This window comes from Cylas formicarius, unplaced genomic scaffold (assembly GCF_029955315.1).
Source record: "Cylas formicarius isolate icCylForm1 unplaced genomic scaffold, icCylForm1.1 PGA_scaffold_6__28_contigs__length_40554024, whole genome shotgun sequence".
NCBI classification, from domain to species: domain Eukaryota; kingdom Metazoa; phylum Arthropoda; class Insecta; order Coleoptera; family Brentidae; genus Cylas; species Cylas formicarius.
In genome coordinates, this window is record NW_026844347.1 from 32064038 (window position 1) to 32082600 (window position 18563).

At 35.4% G+C, this 18563-nt stretch overlaps 1 protein-coding gene across 1 annotated transcript in view; it reads left to right on the forward strand.

Annotated features, from left to right (window-relative positions):
• LOC132704155 (alpha-2C adrenergic receptor) overlaps nt 1-18563 on the forward strand; it is a 347733-nt gene that overhangs the window by 319803 nt on the left and 9367 nt on the right. The window contains exon 4 of the mRNA XM_060673975.1: nt 12050-12588. Within this exon, the coding sequence (XP_060529958.1) occupies nt 12050-12588 (539 nt within the window). The remainder of the gene's footprint in view (nt 1-12049; nt 12589-18563) is intronic.

Here is an 18563-nt window from a genome sequence, read left to right on the forward strand (position 1 = left end):
AAAATTTCGAACAACATGTCGAGAACGTATGCTGTTTTCACTCTGTTTGAAAAGGGTAATTCTAGTTGGCTAGCCATTCCATTGATTGGTTCTATTGCGAATAAATTGTTGTATTTTGAAATTTTTCAAAAAAAGTACTTATTTACGGATAACAGTGTCTAATGTATTTTATATATGGCAATCATTTCTTCTAAATGATGTAATATAGTTTATAAGTAACTTATAGTTCTATTCTCTAATCGACTTCTCTTAGTAAATATGAGTCTAATCCAGAAGCAATGTTTCCTTTTATTCTTTTGATTTTAATTATTTGATTTAGAAATTTTAATCGTCAGTTTTTTCTAATCTGCAATGATGTTTGTTTGTGGACTGCTCGTAAATTTAAATTAAACTGTGCTAAAATTTTCATGGCAACGCTGCTTTAAAGTGACATTTTGCGCACGCTTGGTCAGTGGATAATTTAATGTTTTTGAGTAAGAAGTGAACAAGTGTAAATTTAGTGAAGAATGAATTTCTATTTCATACTATTTGGAATAAAATATGAGAAACTGAAGAAAAGAAAATATTGAGTTTTTCGACTTGCAGCAACCCTTTTAAAAATACTATTTTCAATTTCACGGTCCCTAGTTGATGTAGCCATTAAAATTCCAAATAACTGTTTCTCCTTTACTTTAAATTGCAAAAGCCTCGGGATTTGTGACTTGAAATCCAAAAATTTAGTTTTCTCGGCGAAGCGAACTTTGAACTTTCAAATCTAGCGGTTGCCCCGAACCAAAGCAATTTGAATTAAACATCCGATGTTGTGCCGCAGATCCTGCTTTGATTAATTAGCGTCTCGAAAAATGTTATGCATATTCACTAGACCCCTTAATTTGTTAAACAAACCCTTGTACAATCACTTGGCCGCGTTTCGACACAGTCATTACGAAAAGTTTGTTTTTCATTAACATTCTGCCGTACGTTTGACTCGTTGGGATGAAAGATTCATAAATGCCAAACGAATGTGTTCGAACTAGTTAGTTTCATTTTTTCCCTCTTTGCTTTACTTAAAACGAGTTCTGCTTTTTATTTGATCGTTCGGAATTGAGAGATTTTTTTCCAGATCGTAATCCCCTAAGAGCCTCTCTATAAGTTTTTTTGTACTTTGCTATATCCTCAAAGGTTTATACACTGTGGCATTAATGAAATGTTTTACTATAAATTTGTGGGTGATTTTCAAAATATTTGGTTGGTTCTCATAGTTAAGTAGTTTTGGTTAGTTTATTCATAATTTACAAAGAAGGTAAAAGCGTCTAAACAAATTTTTATCCAAGAACTTAAGCATAACATTGCATTAGCTTTGGAAAAGATAATGAGTAACCAGAGAGAAATGCATTATTATATTGGGATTTTTGATTTTTAAAAATTTAGTCTTAATTTCACCCGTTAAATATTAATTCTAGAAACATTTTTATGTAAAAATATTAAATTGTAAAAGCTCTTTTTCTACTCCCTTCTGTTAAATACCTAAATATACATCGATCTAGACTGCGGAAAGCGTCACCTTACCACGTGATATTACAGCACGGGTTTGGGAGCAATCGGATGTTTTCGGAGATTTTACCGCATCACTTGACTCGTTTATTAAACACTCGCTCGTCTCGTGCCAAATAAACTCGTCACTGAATTGCCGTTTACCACACTTGTTGCATAATATACCATTATTATTATTTATTTAACTTATTTAATTATGCGAGTCATCCAGTATACAGTTCACTTCTGGGAAAAAAAGGGTAACAATTTGACATTAAAGATCAGAAGAAGGTAAGGTCTGAAATGCTTTGTTGCTCACTGTAAAAATTACACTATATGTTCACGCTACCATGAAAATTCAATGGCAACTTTTAAAACAATGATACAAGGATTGTCAGAATAACATGATAATAATGTACAATGCGAGCTCTCGTAGTCGTGAACTACATAGGTTTTTGGGGTCAAAAGATACAAAATTTGGAATTGAAAACTACATGGCAGCAAATATTTTTTTATTTTAATAAAATGATAGAGCATGCAAACAAGCTTTTAGAGGTTTTAAAAACATTCAGTATAAATAATGTACATATTTGTCACTCGCTAGCAGAGGAAATGGCACCTACAATGTTACAACTTCCACCAAAATATTGCCTCTTCAGATCTATAGAACACATGTGGCCCTAACTAAAATTGAGCATCAGGTCACAAAAATCTCCTCCAACTTTGACACAATTAGAGTGTATGAGAAATGCGTTCAGGAAAATGGTGGTCACATACAGCAGTATTTATAATAGTGAAAGAATTTTTTAATTTAGTGTATCTTATCATTTTTAATGTTTTTGTTCCACTTTACTTTGTAAATAATTATTGTTGTTTCAGTCAGTCGCGGTACTCTTTAAAGTCATATAAAATTTTCCTATTTTTGTCTATTTGTCAAAAACGAGTGGACTAAAATATAGAGTGTGTTACATCATTGTAATCGGAATAAGATATTCTATTAAACAAACATATAATATACAGGATGTTTAATGCGTCACTTACCTACTAACCCTAGGTTTTGTTTTTTTCTTTCACTGATATCTTTAAAAACAAAAATGTTATTGTCAATTAAAATGTTATCAAGATAAATTGAACACACAAAAACTGAGTCGGCATAAGTAATGTTTTCTTTTTTTTCAAAGAAACTTCCACAGGCTACTGTAATACTTATTAAAAAAACTTCTGGATTCCTCCTGCTTCGGTTTTTGTTGACTCGAACTAGCTAACGTTTCGTCAGTCATCCTGTTGGCTTCTTCAGAGCGTGACTGAAACTGACTCGCATTTTACTCTGTACCTGCTTTTATACTGTTTGAGAGGTGCTAAGCCAAATGAGCTTCATAAACACCGTTTCGTATGACTGATTCCCATATTGGTGACAAGTAGAGACCTGAGTCGCGGTTAATGTTAAGGTTAGGTACTTATAGATTTCTATAGACTCTTGGATTTTCCGTTGGTAGAAGAATTGATTACATGCAAGAATTTTAGTTTTATCGAATAAAACTTCATGTCCGGTTTTGTGTTCGACTACTGCTGATGAATTTATTTGTCTTAGTCTTAAGTTCTTTGAGCCTAGTTGATATTTTTCGTCCGGTCTCTCCAATGTATGCTTTGCCGCATATGCATGGAATGCTGTAAGCTTCTGGCATCTCAAATGGAATTTTGTCTTTGACAGATCGAAGATGTTAAGAGATTTTGGGACAAGTGTTCAATCTGGTTTTAACGTTATATTTCTTTAGAACTTTTGATATGTGGTCAGTGATGTTTTGAATATAAGGAAGGACAACAGTCGCAAATGTGGAATTGCTTTCGGTTTCATTGCTATTGGACGGTTGTGGTGAAGTGTATTTTGTGATGAAACGTTTAATATCTTTAATGTTAAAATTATTAAAAAGAAAAGCAGAGATAAGGTGTTTTAATTCTGTATTCAATGACTCGGACTGAGATAGTTTTAGGGCTCTGTAAACAAGAGAGTTGACAATCGGTGATTTTTGGGCCTTATGGTGACAATGCATTGAGAAATCGGTCTATGTGCGTAGGTTTTCTCTTAAACAATATAAAGGCAGGTACAGAGTAAAATGCTAGCCAGTTTCAGTCAAGCTCTGAAGAAGCCAACAGGATGATTGGCGAAACGTTAGCTAGTTCAAGTCAACAAAAACCGACGCAGGAGGAATCCAGAAGTTTTCTTTATAGCCAGGTACATAGTGCTACCGGCCAGGCCATGAGACAGAAATCTCCGAAGTCACTATGATTTTTTCCGAAAATTTGATTTAAAACAGGGCTCGCAGCAGGCAACACCGTGGAGCGCACTATTATAAACTATATTTATAGACTCCGCGACCAAATCATAACTTCCACAAACTTGTTATTGACCCGGGTGTAATGAACTAATGAACGTCTGCCTGTTGGCTTTTCTTTCCCTTTGAATCGTAGCGTAACTGAAACGCAAACATATTCGCCGGAATGTAACGATCATCACCATTCCGTCAGATATTTCGAACGAGGGAATTCTATTTCCTTCTGCCATTATAGTCTCTTATAATGAATTACAAACCATTAAGGCGTTGGAAACGCGGGACGGGCGTATATAAAACAATTCCATCGTGCTTTCCATCTTGCGCTATAAAATCCGTTTTTATCTGCGTGTATATAAAATCTGTCTGGATTTTTTTACGCCTTGCGAATACAAAGTGCTCAAATTCATTTTGCACTTTATACGACTCGGGCGTAGGAGAACGACATTTATTTTAAATAAAACAAGCCGCTCTACTCCTTTTTCTAGTTCTTGATTGGCTTAGCTGAGCGGTTCGGAAATTCGGGGCGAAAGTTTTTTTTTATTGGCCAATAAAAGCGCTTTTGCCGCGCGGAAAAATTGACTGCAGCGGCATTTTGTCATGAATACGAAATCGACTTTGCTTAGCGCGTGGGTCCTGTAAAAGTCCCATTAAAATGCGGCTAATGTTTGTCGGTGCGATAAAAGTAACAAAATGCGGAATTCGATTAGGTGGCATCGATAAATTTTGGATCTAAATAGGCGGACGGATCGCTTTTGTGTTTCGAGATTAAAGAACGACTTATTTATGTTATTTCACCCAATTCACTGGACAAAATGGAACATTGGAATCCTACATTTTCTTTCCTATTGATTATTTTACCTACAGAAGAAGAAAATAAATTGAACAAGCTGAATTGCGAGATAGCTAGATAACGTGATATGCAGAGCTGAATAACTTATTACAAACAAATAATGGAGGCAAAAATTCAGGGAGAAAGAAGTTTGGGAAGAAGAAAATTCATGACTGCGAAACTTACAAGAATGGTTTAACTGCTTCAAAAGTCAACTTTTTGGATCTGCCCAATCCAGAGTTCTAATAGCTCATGGTAATGACTATTGAAGACTATTGGCTTCTTCTGAGCCAAAACTGAAACTGTATCTGCTTATAAATTGTCCCCTCATGACTAAAATTACTCGGCTCTACGGACTCCCAACATTCACAAACCAGCACCTTCGACCTATTGTCAGCAGTATTGGTTCTCCAACATATTGTATAGCAAAATATCTAACATCTATATTAGATTCCTTTACAGGTAAATCTGATAGTTTTCATTGAAAAATTAAAAACCATTAAATTAAATCCACACGATTTCTTGCTACGGTCAAATGAGGAAACGTCGGTAACAGCTATGGGTTCTCCATTATGACCAGTGGTCGCGAATATATTTATGGAAATCTTTGAAAGGAAGGCCCTCATGGGAAAAATCCCTCCAAGATGTTCTTAGCCACTCAAACTCTATACACCCTAATATACGTTTTACGATTCAATTAAAATGTAATATTAACTTGCCATTCTTAGATATTCTTATAAATAGAAAATCACACCTAACATTGGGTTATTGTGTTTACAGAAAACCTACGTACACAGACCGATGAATGCATGGTCACATCACCATCCGGCCCAAAAATCATCGGTTATCAACTCCCTTGTTTACAGAGCCTTAAAACTACCTTAACCCGAGTCACGGAACTCAGAATTAAAACAACTTCCATCACAAAATAAACTTCACCACAACTTTCCAAAGACAATGAATCCGAAAGGCACTGTTGTCATTTCTTACATTTAAAACATCACTGACCACAGATCAAAAAAATTCATTTTATTTCACCATCACCCATTGACCATCCTCATCTCCGATCTAACGTGCGGAAAGTGTCATTCTACCTCGTGAGTTTCGTTTCCCATTGATCCGATTTACTTCAGACTTCAGACGTTTCCGCACGAGTTTAGGAGCAATCGGTTATTTTCGGAGATATTACTGCACGTATGCAAAAACGTCATAGTAAAATCAGAGTTTGGTAAACTCCGCTCCACTCGTACCAAATAAACTGCTAACAAATGACATTTACCACATTTGTGGCATAATATACTATTTATGGTACTATATATTGAGTACCATAAATAAACACACCATATTTGGTGAACACGTTTTTTAAGGTTATCTTTTATTAAGTCTTTCAAAAGATTTCCTTTCACTCCACTAATCTAATAAATAATTAACATATTACAAACGGTGAAACCATATAGGAATGTGTTTAAACTGGAAATGAGTAAAACATCCCTTATAGTTGGTGTTATTTTCAGACCACCAACAGACAACTCGAATTTATATTATTTTTTTGAGCATATGGAAGATATCTTTTCTAATATGTATTTCGAATTTCATAAAATCATGTGTTTTGGTGACTTCAACATAGGAATTGAATTCTTTAAGAACTGAACGTGTACTTAATATCTTCGAAATTTTTAGTATGAAATAATATATTGGGACACCTTCTAGAATATCAGAAACAAGACTTTCTTTAATAGATTTGGTTTTTACACATGTAGATAATGCAACTGATTCTGTTGTGTTAGATTTAAATATTTCAAACCATTTTTTGGTTTTTATCAAATTACCTTGCAATAAATCAAATAATAAGGCAGTCGAGTTTTGTTACAGGGCCTTAAACAAAACATACGATGATTTTCAAAGATATTTGGAGAACATGGCGTGGAATAACATATTGTATATTACAAACATTGTCGATAAAGTAACTTTTTGAATTAGTATATCTTGGTTTTATTCCATAGCACGCTCCTTTAAAACGTTTTTAAAAAAATAAAAATTATTCATCCGTGGGTAGCGAAAAATATCAAATTGATGCAAAAACTAGGAAATCGAGCTTTAAAAACGTTTAAGCTTACAAAACTTCCTGCTCACACATCAGCGATACACCACAAAAAAGAAGCATATCTGCGTCACAAATTTTAAAATTCAAATTCGAGGGACACGTGATTATCTACTGCAGTTAAATCCAATTAAATAGTCGGTGTTGGATTTTGGTTAGTTTTGGTTAGTTGGACACTCCAATACCATACTCGGATACATCGAAAAGTTTAGGATTGATCTTGGACTCTAGGTTGTGGTTCAAGGATTACATTACAAACAAATTGAGAATGGCATATGGGAATTTAAACTTAATATACAGTCATAGATATGTTCTTCCAATTATTACAATGAATCCATCGTTTTATCACAGTTCAATCATTGCTGTGGTGTGTACGCAACCTGCCTGGACGCAGCTGACCAATATCCAGAAAATACAAAATTCATGTTTGCGGCATGTTTATGGAGTTCGCAGACGGGATCGTTTTTCTAAATATTTGACTATTTCGGGTTGATTTAACATGTGCAATAGGTTTGGGTTACACCGTGTTACATTGTACTTTAAATTAATGAAGTATAAATCTCCTGAATATCTTTTTAACAAAATCACGTTATCTAAAACAAAACATTATATTGAGTAAACCACAACATCGAAAAGAAATGTTTAGTGTAGATCATTTTCTTATAGCATTGCACATACAATAAATAATTTAAGTCTTTTAGATTTAACAATATCAAATAAAAAAATTAAAAACATTTGATAAAGACACGGTGTTGTCGAAACAATTGTCATGTCATAATATATAATTTCGTGAAAATCTGAACTTTTAGTTCTTATTTATTTTGTTAAGAACCGGTATAAAAAATATCTCCTTGGAACTCAATAATTTCTGTATCGGAAAACAGAGTGGTTCCCCTTACCCCCTCCTTTCTCCTTTGTCCTGCGGCTTCTCCCTTTATTGGAAACCATATTTGCTTAATGTATTGTAAACTCTGAGTAACATATTTAATTTTGTTTACTTGGTTCCTGTTTTTTCTTGTTCTTAGTGTAATTTGGTTTACATTAAATTGAGGCTTATTATTATTATATTTTCCCACCGCCCTCTCTCTCTCCCCACCCGCGTCTCACTATTTCCTCTTTCTTCTGTACCGTCCCGTACATATAAATCCGGAATCAGTCGGCATAGCAACACGTTTAATATATCGTGGCATGGGCGAACGGAAATGACAAATTTTCGCGAAAATCAATTCGGTTCAAACGGCTTCCAAGCAGAAACGTTAACCGCCCGTGCGTTCACTATACCACTCGTCGCGAACATTTTCATTAAAGAAAACAATAACCCGATCAATTCAGCTCTTATCCTACCGGCATCGCAAAAGCCGATGCACTAAACATACACGAGGTATTGAAATATTTACCAAAAGAGAATTAATTCAGCACGATTCCGAAGACTATTAGTTCGTGAGAACTGTCGCTACCGTTTGGCCGCATCTACACACAAAGGAGCATTCGCAGGCAATATCAGCCCCGAATAGATTATGGCGGTGTTTCATTAGATATTCCCTGTCCCACTACAGAGAATATAATCTCCGATTGTTAGCTGTGCGATTTCCAGTTGCGAATTGTCGCAAGAGATTTGACTTTGGTGTCCCAAATGAGAAATTAAGTTAAAAGTCCGCAATTGCTCGGAGTCGAGATTGGGTTTCCTTTGTGGTGCGACCTGGTTGACGAGGGGTGTTTGTTGGCAAACTGGTCCCATGACATTTCGGTAAGAGGATTCCTCAAAAAAGAGTCTGTTTTAGATGCGAGATTTGTTTCACTGTTAATTTATTTAATAACTCTGCCTTTATTCAGAGGACATCACAGCACTTTGTAAGCAAATGATCTTGGTCTAGGTTGGCGAGAAAAGGGGTACAGGGTGATGAGAAATATTGGGAACTGGAGCTGCTCTAAGAGAGCATTGCTTTCGTCCTAGCAAAAGCTAAGAGTGTTGGCCAGTTTTATTTATCCATTTTTTAAACCTAGTCTGATACCACACAATATGTACCACCTCTTGCATTCTGCTGTACCTGCTTTATGCCTATACATCTCAAAGAAAATTTAGTATCTATCAAAAAACTCTTTCAGATTTTGCATTTTATAACTTCAAGCACAATTTTAGCAAATTTCGATAGAGTAGACATAGAAATTTATTGTTTTTGATGTGCCGTATCCTTCCTGTCAACCTGCGTTCTATATTGTATTTATGTATGTAAGGGAGAAGTTTTTTCAAAATAAATAAGAACTAAAAGTTCAGATTTTCACGAAATTATATATTATGACATGACAATTGTTTCGACAACACCGTGTCTTTATCAAATGTAATATCTACAAACTACCTGATACTATATATACCGAAAAATGATCATAAAACCTTAATTAACGTTGTGCGAGAATTTTAGTTCAGTAAAGGAGAGATATTTAAATCTAATTGATCGTTAAGCAATACATTTGAATGTCTCATTTTGTTAATCTCCATGGCTTCCAATAAATTTAATTTTCTACTATTTGTGGCTGTGTGTAATATATCAAAATTGTCGTCAAAAATGTGTTTTTCTGTGTTTAAGTGTGTAGCATAATTAGAATCTAGACTATTATTTTTAAATCAGTTACTCACTAAGTTAGACGGATTAAGAGCCATCAGTATGTTTTCTAATTTCTTAATTATCACTGAAAAGGTGATCATAAGCTCATCATTGTCGTTTAAAGTTGCTGAAGTATATCTGTATCAGATAAAGGAGTAGCGTAGTAATTCGAAAACCGGAGTCTTAGTTGAATATCGACATACGAGTAATACTGACTACACCGCCACTACTATTTACAAATCTTCTGGATGTCTTGCATCTCGGACATTTCACCAACCATGCTTAACTGAAGCTCTGAAGAAGCCAACAGGAGCGATCCAGAAGATTCTTAAATAGTCATAGCCTATGGAAGTTGGAAGTTAAAAATTAACCAAACCACAACTTTAACATTCTGGATGATAAAAAGTAAATTTCGGTATTTATATATTTATTGCCGATATTGAACTTTTAGTCAGTGGCAAAAAATGTCATTATGGATCTATGGATCAGTATTGTGGACAGGGGAATATTTTCATTATTTGGCGAAGAATTTTGAAAAAAATGGTCTGCTAAAATTTATAATGTTTGTTAAATTATTAAGTCAACATCTACACTACAGCAAGAAATGCAGCAAGAAATAAATGAATAATAAAAAGATCAAAACCAGAGTCATGCAAAAGTTTATGAAATGGGGCAGCTATTAGAGGGACTCCAAAGTCTTACTAACAAAACATAATCATTTAATGTAATACTTTTTACAAAACTTCTGGATTGCTCCTGCGTCGGTTTTTGTTGAGTCGAACTTGCTGACGTTTCTCCAATCATCCTGTTGCCTTCTTCAGTGCTTGATTGAAACAATTTTGTAAAAAGTATGAGAGAAACTGTTTTGTTTTTTATTGAATGCTTCCAAAGGTCATCATTGCGAACGGTAAATTGAAAACATTTTATTTTTTCCCTATTTTGTAGCTCTATGATTTACTTTTACGGCAGCTCACTTCTTAGATAGAGATACCCGATTGAAATGGATACATTGTTCCCGCCATTGATTATTGTTTTTTCTGTTTCCCAGCCGCTGGTACCTGGTACCATATCCCAAACTCATTCGCTAATTGTTACTGACTAACTTAGCTTATTATGATTAAAATTAATTCAAAACATTTATTATTTACGGTTTTAGCACAGATCAGTTTATATGGCATTTTTTAATTGTTTACTTGCATCCTGCTTTCTAGCTCAAGATGGTGTAAGCCTATATGAGGTTTTTACTTTTCATTATAGTATATACTTTCAACTCAAAGTGGGCTGCTTTAGATATTAGTTTGAGAGTTTTGAGGCAAAAACTAATTAAATACTAACACTAAAACACTTTTGGGAAGGGAGCCTTACGTTTGCTCGGATGCCCGATATTTCTTGTAATGTAACGTATCTGTTTTGACAACAATTGGAAATGTTGTCAGTTTATCTTTAAATGGACTAACTGGGATTTGCCGTATATTCCTTTCTATTATGCTTGGCCCCGCATATTTTAGAATACTTTTTACATTTTAGACAAAACTGCTCAAAACATTTACTGACGCCTTAATGTTTTCTGAGATGTTTCTCAAACTACTGTGAAGAAGACGAGGCTGCTTCTTTTCTCTTAATATATTATAATCTTTTTAAACAGTAGTGCTTAACGAAACCATTTCCTTTAAAAGTAGTTTTGACCGTATCTGCTAGATAGATAGATCGATTGATTTTTTTTTGTTTGAGTAAATTACAACTCGTCTAAGTACAAAAGAAAAAATATACAATTAAACTTCCTAGTTCGAAGCAAATTTGAGGAGGAAGTGGGGTTTTTATTATTATCTGAGTAAACTGAAACCGTATTTCTTGAGTTATGAATTTGTAATACCGTGTGATACATGTATGCCGATGGCAGTGGCATAACCCCAAGATTCTGAAAGAGCGTTGGATATAATTCTGATCGCTTTTTTTGCATACGAAATTTTTTTTTGGAATCTATTCATTTTCTCCACAGCATAACAGCATATGACAAAATTGAATGAAAAAGAATATAGTAGAGACTAGAGACTAGATAATCCTTTCCGATTAAATTTTTCAATCGTCATAACAAAAATTTGACACTGGAGAGCCGCTTTACTAAATAAGCAATATGGTCCTTCAAAGAGAGTCTATTATCCAGGACCACACCCAATAACAGGTCTTTCCGAAAGATTTACATTTGAAAAGTTTTATCCTCATTCAATTCTAGGCGATTGGCTGTAAACCACCTATTGGCATGTTCTTTCGCCGACTGTGTTCCCCCTTTAAGAGTTTTGATGTTTTAAATGTAGAGTCATCTGCAGCCACAGAATCAATATAGCCCGGTAGAACTCCGTGCATTACATTTCGTAAACTTGACTGGACCAAACACTCCCGAAGTTTTCACCTATAAGTCTCACAACATCGCAAAGAATTTTACCAGACATTTTTTGAGTTAAAGATGACATTTTACAGCACTGAACATTTAGGACCGGCAAACAAATGCTATAACTAGGCAAAATTAGGCAACGCCGCCCATTTCGGATTTAATATCCTCTACTGATGGCGCACGTCCAGAATATTGTATGAATTAGGGTCTAGTGTGGCTCTAACTATCGTATAGAGGCGTTCACTCGAGTCTGTTAAAAAGAAGTCTTAATCTTTCCAGGTCTATGCCGGTGCACCGGTACCACGTAACCCAGCACTGGCCGCTTGCCAGTACCGTGGTTCGACGCTCTCCGTCAACGGCGAACTCCAGCAGCAGGCTGCTGCGTTGGCCCGTACGCGACAGCCATCCATGGGCATAGACACCGACATGGTCAGCGAATTCGACCCGAGCAGTTCCGACAGTGGCGTGGTCGCGCAGTGCACGGCAGTGAAACCTTTGAAACTGCGTCTGTGCAAGCCGATTTTCGGCCGCGCGAAACAGGCGAAAAACCGGCGGACTGACGACAAAAAGACGTTAAAAAGTAGTGAGGGCGACAGTAAACCGGTGGTGGAACACGTAGTGCCCCGCGTGCAAAAACCGAGGGACCCGGAACGCGAGAAGAAACGTATAGCTAGGAAAAAAGAAAAGAGGGCGACGTTAATTTTAGGACTTATAATGGGTTCGTTTATAGCGTGCTGGCTGCCGTTTTTCTTTATGTACATATTAAGACTGGCCTACGATATACCCCCGATTGCGTTCTCGACGGCGTTTTGGTTAGGGTACGTATTTTTATACGCTGATACCGACCATGGCAACCATTGGTTATTTGTTATTTGGTTTCACTGGGGGCACTTTACCTATAAAATTTTTTTGATTTTCCCTGTATTATATTTAGTTAGACTGATATTGCAAAATAGAACAGATTGCCTTAAGCAGAATCACATATCCTCAAAGAGTGTTACTCTTGTTATCATTTAGCCACAAATCGATTTTTTATTCTCGGCTCGAAATTTACCTATAAAGGTGATTTTACCTAATATGACTTAATGAAATTTGAAAAAGTCATTGTCACAATCCGTTAAAAATTAGTTTATATTAAAAGAGCTTATTATCCAACTGCTACTGTGATGGCCCATCAGGAATATTCAAATACTGAATATCGCGATATGCATTTTGGCCACAGAAGAGCAAATGGAAATGCAGATCAAGCACGACGTTCCATCTGCTAAGCCATTCATCAACATACATGGGAAAAATTCAAAATTACCCGCAATTCTTAAATAAAAGCCGCATTCAGTCGTGATGATATTGTAAATTTTCGAAATATGGAACATTGGAAACCCACATGCAAGAATTGAAGGAAAATATCAGCGCCGGTTTTCTTGAAATGTATAGGCAGGGTTTATAGGAGATAATCTTATAGAACCTCATTTCTTTAACGGGTCGCTTAATGGGGAAATGTATTTGCAATTTCTCCAAGAGGAATTACCACCTTTGGTGGCGACAATACATGTGGTTATACCAGCTTATACCGTTGAGAATCAAACCCACTGCGTTAAAAATAAAATTTAAGAAAATAAATTTTGACAAACTATAACTCGGAAAATATTACGATTCGAACCCAATATCGTAACACCCTGTATGCTTAAACAGACACAAGTTGTGCAGCTTGAAAAAACTTACAAAATAAATAAATTACCCAAATCGGTTTATTTGTTCATTACTTATTGCAAAAAAAAAACTGTTTTAGATAAACCATTCAAAATATGGTGCAAAAGTTCAAAATAAAGTGCAAAACAACAGAAAATAATTATCGTGCCACACCCAACGGGATTTGACGGGTTTTCCCGTAACGAAACACTTGACATGAAGTGGACTATTATTGTTTTCGAAAATTACCAAAAAAGCGGTCGTAAGTGGTTTAATGCCAATCTGCAGTACTACACTCAAGTTGTTGAATACTCTATACATTTAATTTTCTAATTATCCACACACTCAGTTTACCCTGAATACCCAAAATAAACCAAGACTTAAGAAAAATAAAAATAAGTCAACGACCTGTAGAAAAGTAAAAATGGGGAAAGAGAGAAACCGTTTCTAGCCTTAACCGTGACATGCCGGCAACCTCCGTCACTTCCTGAATGTGTTTCGACAACACGAACAAGTGACCATGTTAGTGGTGTGCCCAGATCATTTAACCAACCTCCTGGAAGGTTTTGAGTTGAGATATTCGACATGCTGGAAAATTACCAATATAAGAGGTGATCGGCTCCTGATTTACTCGGAAGCATCTGTATCAACATGACAGACAACGACGTATTGCTTTCCGGGCAGACAATATCCAAAACTATAGAGCTACTAAAAAATAAAGGGTTTGCAAACTAGGGTGGAAAAATTTCCGATTGAAATATTCTACAATTAAGTCCGTTAGACTATGTTTCTGAGGTAACAATATGGGAAATTTGACTTTGCAGCGGACTTGCCCTTTTCAGTCTGATGCATAATGTCTCAGAATGATTCACCAAAACCATTAAAGCTGACTGCAAATAGTTCTCACAGAATGAGCCAACCCTTCTTCTGAAAATCTAAGGCAATAAAACTATGAATAACGAGGATAGGAGGTACTTCCACCGGTAAATTTTTATACACTCTTTTAAATCAAGGCAGTTTAGGAAATCATTGTGGAATCAAGCTGTTGATGAAATTTAAAATCAATGAGATCTTCTTCTTAATGTACCCATCCGTTTCGCATGTAAGCGATAACTAATTAAGGTGCAGATAGGAAAAACCAAGTTCTTCCAGGTCCTCTTCTGCCTAAGATCTTTCTCTGAAGTATTATCTCAAGCAGACCATACCTGTTTTGGTTCCTAATTATGTACCCCAAATAATGTAAATTGCGTTTTTTAATAATGTCCATTATTTCGTTCTCTTTTTGAAGCATCTTTGAAGCACTTTTCGGCACCATACAATAGCAGAGTGAGTTACACTGTTCATTAATCGTAGCGACCAAATATGTATAATTCGATTGGTTGATAATAAAACGCGAGTTGGCCGGGCTGTACATTATGTTTACTAATTACTATGAATTCGGATTATTTAACATTAAGTGATAATATGTGTTCAGTGCTGACGTCAACAACGTGGTTCATCAATTCTTCAAGACCTTCGAGGGAATCAGCAAACACAACCGTATCGTCCGCATTGTTCAACCTCTCTCCGTTAATTAGTACTCCAGCGTCCACATTCTCCAGTGTCATGTTAATTATATGTTCCAAACAGAGATTAAATAAAGTCTGAGACAAAACACAGTCCTGCCTGACACCGCTCCTTGTATTTATATCTTCCACCTTGATATTTGCTGTTTGATGCCAGTACAGATTTATTAAAGACGTAAACTTTTTTCGTCAATGCTTATCGTTCTTAAAGTCTCTATCATTTTATCGTGTCGGATTTTATCGAATCCCTTCTGATCAGGCAGACGTATATGTTACACTCAATATCTCTACAACGCTGAAATAGAACCTGGATAGCGAACAATGCCTCCCAAATTGTACATTTGAAATATTTTTCTCGCATTTGTTCGTTAATAATAGCTTGAGGAGGTGGCTGATGAGGCTAATTAGTCTATAACTCTCGCATTATTTTGCACTGTTTTTTTTTTGAGATAGGTAATAATAATGAGATAATAAATTCAATTTTCTAGACAAATGACAAAGTTCATTACTCAGTATTAATAATTCAAAAAAGCCAGATTAGATAAATTATATTTTGGTAATAACGAAGCAGCAAAATGTAATGCATTGATTCTATAAATTAAAATATATTAACAGAAAATTTAAGTGTTACACATATTCTATGCGAACTAACTTATATCCCGAAGCAATATTTGCAGCAAGACACAACATGACAAACTACCACGTTTTGATTAAGGCATGGAAGAAGTGACACCAGACAACTGGTGAAAAGTACCATATGATTAAAGAGCCTCATATGAAGAATATTATGATTTTTTTATCATTTAAAGTATGAATAACGTATTTTCTACAAAATTTTCAGCGTTAATGAAGGAACAACAATAGGTAGAAACCATAAACTGGCTTAAGAATTGGTTGAGTTTTTCTATAGTTCCTTTGCATAAATAATGAGGTTATACTACTCTACACCTTTCAGAAATTGTTTTTTTCAGAATCTGTTCAAACGTACCCTGCTAGGAAAATTTGTCAGTTATTAACCTGTCGAATTGTGATGACCTCAAATAAATTGACGATTTACACGTAAAAATGTCTGTGTCTGTTGAACCGTCATACCCTATCTACTACGTCAGGTTTAATTTTGTTGTATAAAATTGTTTTTATTGAAAATTAGAATACCAAAGAGCTACAACAGTACATCCTTTATGTCAAGATGATTGCTATTTTTTAGCTCGAACCTATTTGAGATTATACACATTAAAATGACACAATTTCTGATAGCAGCATGTCACTACAGGCAACTTTATGATAGTGAAACTTTTGCGACGATAACAACTCAATCCACAATAAATTGTTAACCAAAAAAGGCTATTTACAAATCTTCTAAATTCCTCCTGCATCGGTTGTGGGTTGTGTATAAATCAAATTTACTGACGTTTCACCAATTGGTAAATTCTGGAGAAGCCAGGATGATTAGCGAATCGTCAGCAAGTTTCATTTATAAACCAACGACGCAGAAGGAATCCAGAAGATATGAAAATAGTACTAAATAGTTGAAGTTTCTTTGTATGTAGCGGCATATTAATATGCAAGAGTAAATTCGTAATTTTAAAGAACGTTGTTTTTGCTCGGTCAATTCTTCTCTTAACTTCTTCATCGCGATCCCACCCCTCATTGCGGGAGGCGCCAAGATAAGTCACATTTGCGACCTGTTCGATGTTACTGTTCACCGAACTGGTTTAGTTTATTTAGCAGAATCTGAAGGTCTTCAAGGTTGTTAGAAAGAATTGTGCTGTCATCTGCATAGCGGATATTATTTACTGGGATGCCGTTGTCTTTAATACCTCGTGTCTCACCGGCCAAAGCCACCTGAAAGATTTTTTCAACATAGATGTTAAACATAATACGCTGAAGGTCTCCATTGTCGGACTACCATCAATACGGATCTCAGCGCGCTCCTGCCAGTGCAGTTCTATGATTATTCTAATATCCTTGCCATCCACGCCTATCGCCTGTAGTCTTTCTATCAACGGTTCGTGTTTCACATTATTAAAGGCCCTCTGATAGTCAATAAAGCAAAGGAAAACATTTTTCCTTTGACCATAACATTTTTGCGCAAGTAGTTTCATTTGTCAAGACCCTTGATACAGCCTAACAGTGTGTCGCCAATCATCTCTTCACACTTTCTGTATATTTTGGAATAGATGACTTCAAGGAACGCTTTAAGTGCGTGACTCATTAAGCTTATGATTCTATAAGCTCCGCTTCGTTTAATGTCGATCTTCTTTAGAACTTCGGCATATATATTATCAGGACCTGGACTTTTTTGCTTTTCAAACAATTTATTGAATATCTGACTTCAGATTCAAAGATTTTTGGACTTTCCATATTTCTACAGTCGGTTGCTGATACATTGATCCCAGAACAGTGCCTCCTCGTAATAAAAGACATTTGAACTCTTTAAACTTTTTCATTTTTATATTTGTTTATAAGTCTTCGGAGAATTGACGCAACCAAATTTAAAAAATGCGTGCCCCTATTTATATAGTGCCATAATCTTTCGGAATTGAATTTCTTTAAAATTCAATTTGCGATAAAACCGGAGATCAAAGCAGATTGATTCCCTTAGCGCTACTGGCCATATGTGGCGACAAAGAGGCAATTCTTATCGATTTCGCAACCAAAGTAATAAAATGGAAAACTCGCCAAAGGAGCATCTCCCTCTGTTGCAAAAAATGTGTTTCGAATCCGCCGGAAAACTGACACAAAACGAGCGAGAGTTTAACGTAACGCAGAGTAACGAGTATTTTTATTTAGTAATAAGCAGATATTTATTTGCGAAATAAAATAGTTCAACAATTCTAGCGGCTAATTTTCTTAAGAAATAAAAACCATTGATTGATATTGAACCTAGTTCAAGTTTTTACAAAGACAAGTGTCTATATTAGTACACAAAAATTAACAAGCGCCATTAATACAACACCATTAACCTCATTGCGTGAATTCCTCAATAATGTTTTGCATTTTTTATTAAATAACTTACCTGCAATACTTTTTGGTTCCCTACGTACTTTCTTTTGTAAGTCCCTGCCAAATATTGAACTAAAAATTCAGTTTGTATATATCGCGTTTCCAATATTGGTAATGTCTCCATATTTAATAAAAGTTTCGTTCTTCCACCATATTGTCATGAAGTGTTTAAAAGTTATTCAAATGCATTTTAATCACGGAAAAGGTAAAAACACCACAAACGGGTGATACCGAATACGCTTTTGTTTAAGAATGTCCCGCTTAGTTAAAAGAAGGTGTTATCTATCGGGTTTTAGATTTGGCCAACAGGAACTATTACAAAAGTGGACGTACATATATTAACCAAAATTTTCAGCAAGTGTATATGGTTCAAATCTCACTAACACTTCCTTGATGGCTTTCTTAAAATTTCTGATTGCATAGATAAGTGCCTCCCACATCCCACACTTTCTCAGTTAAATTAAATCCAGTACAGGTGTTAAAACGAAAGGTTTTTACAATATGTTAATTTTTGTCCATCTTTTATTTGGCAA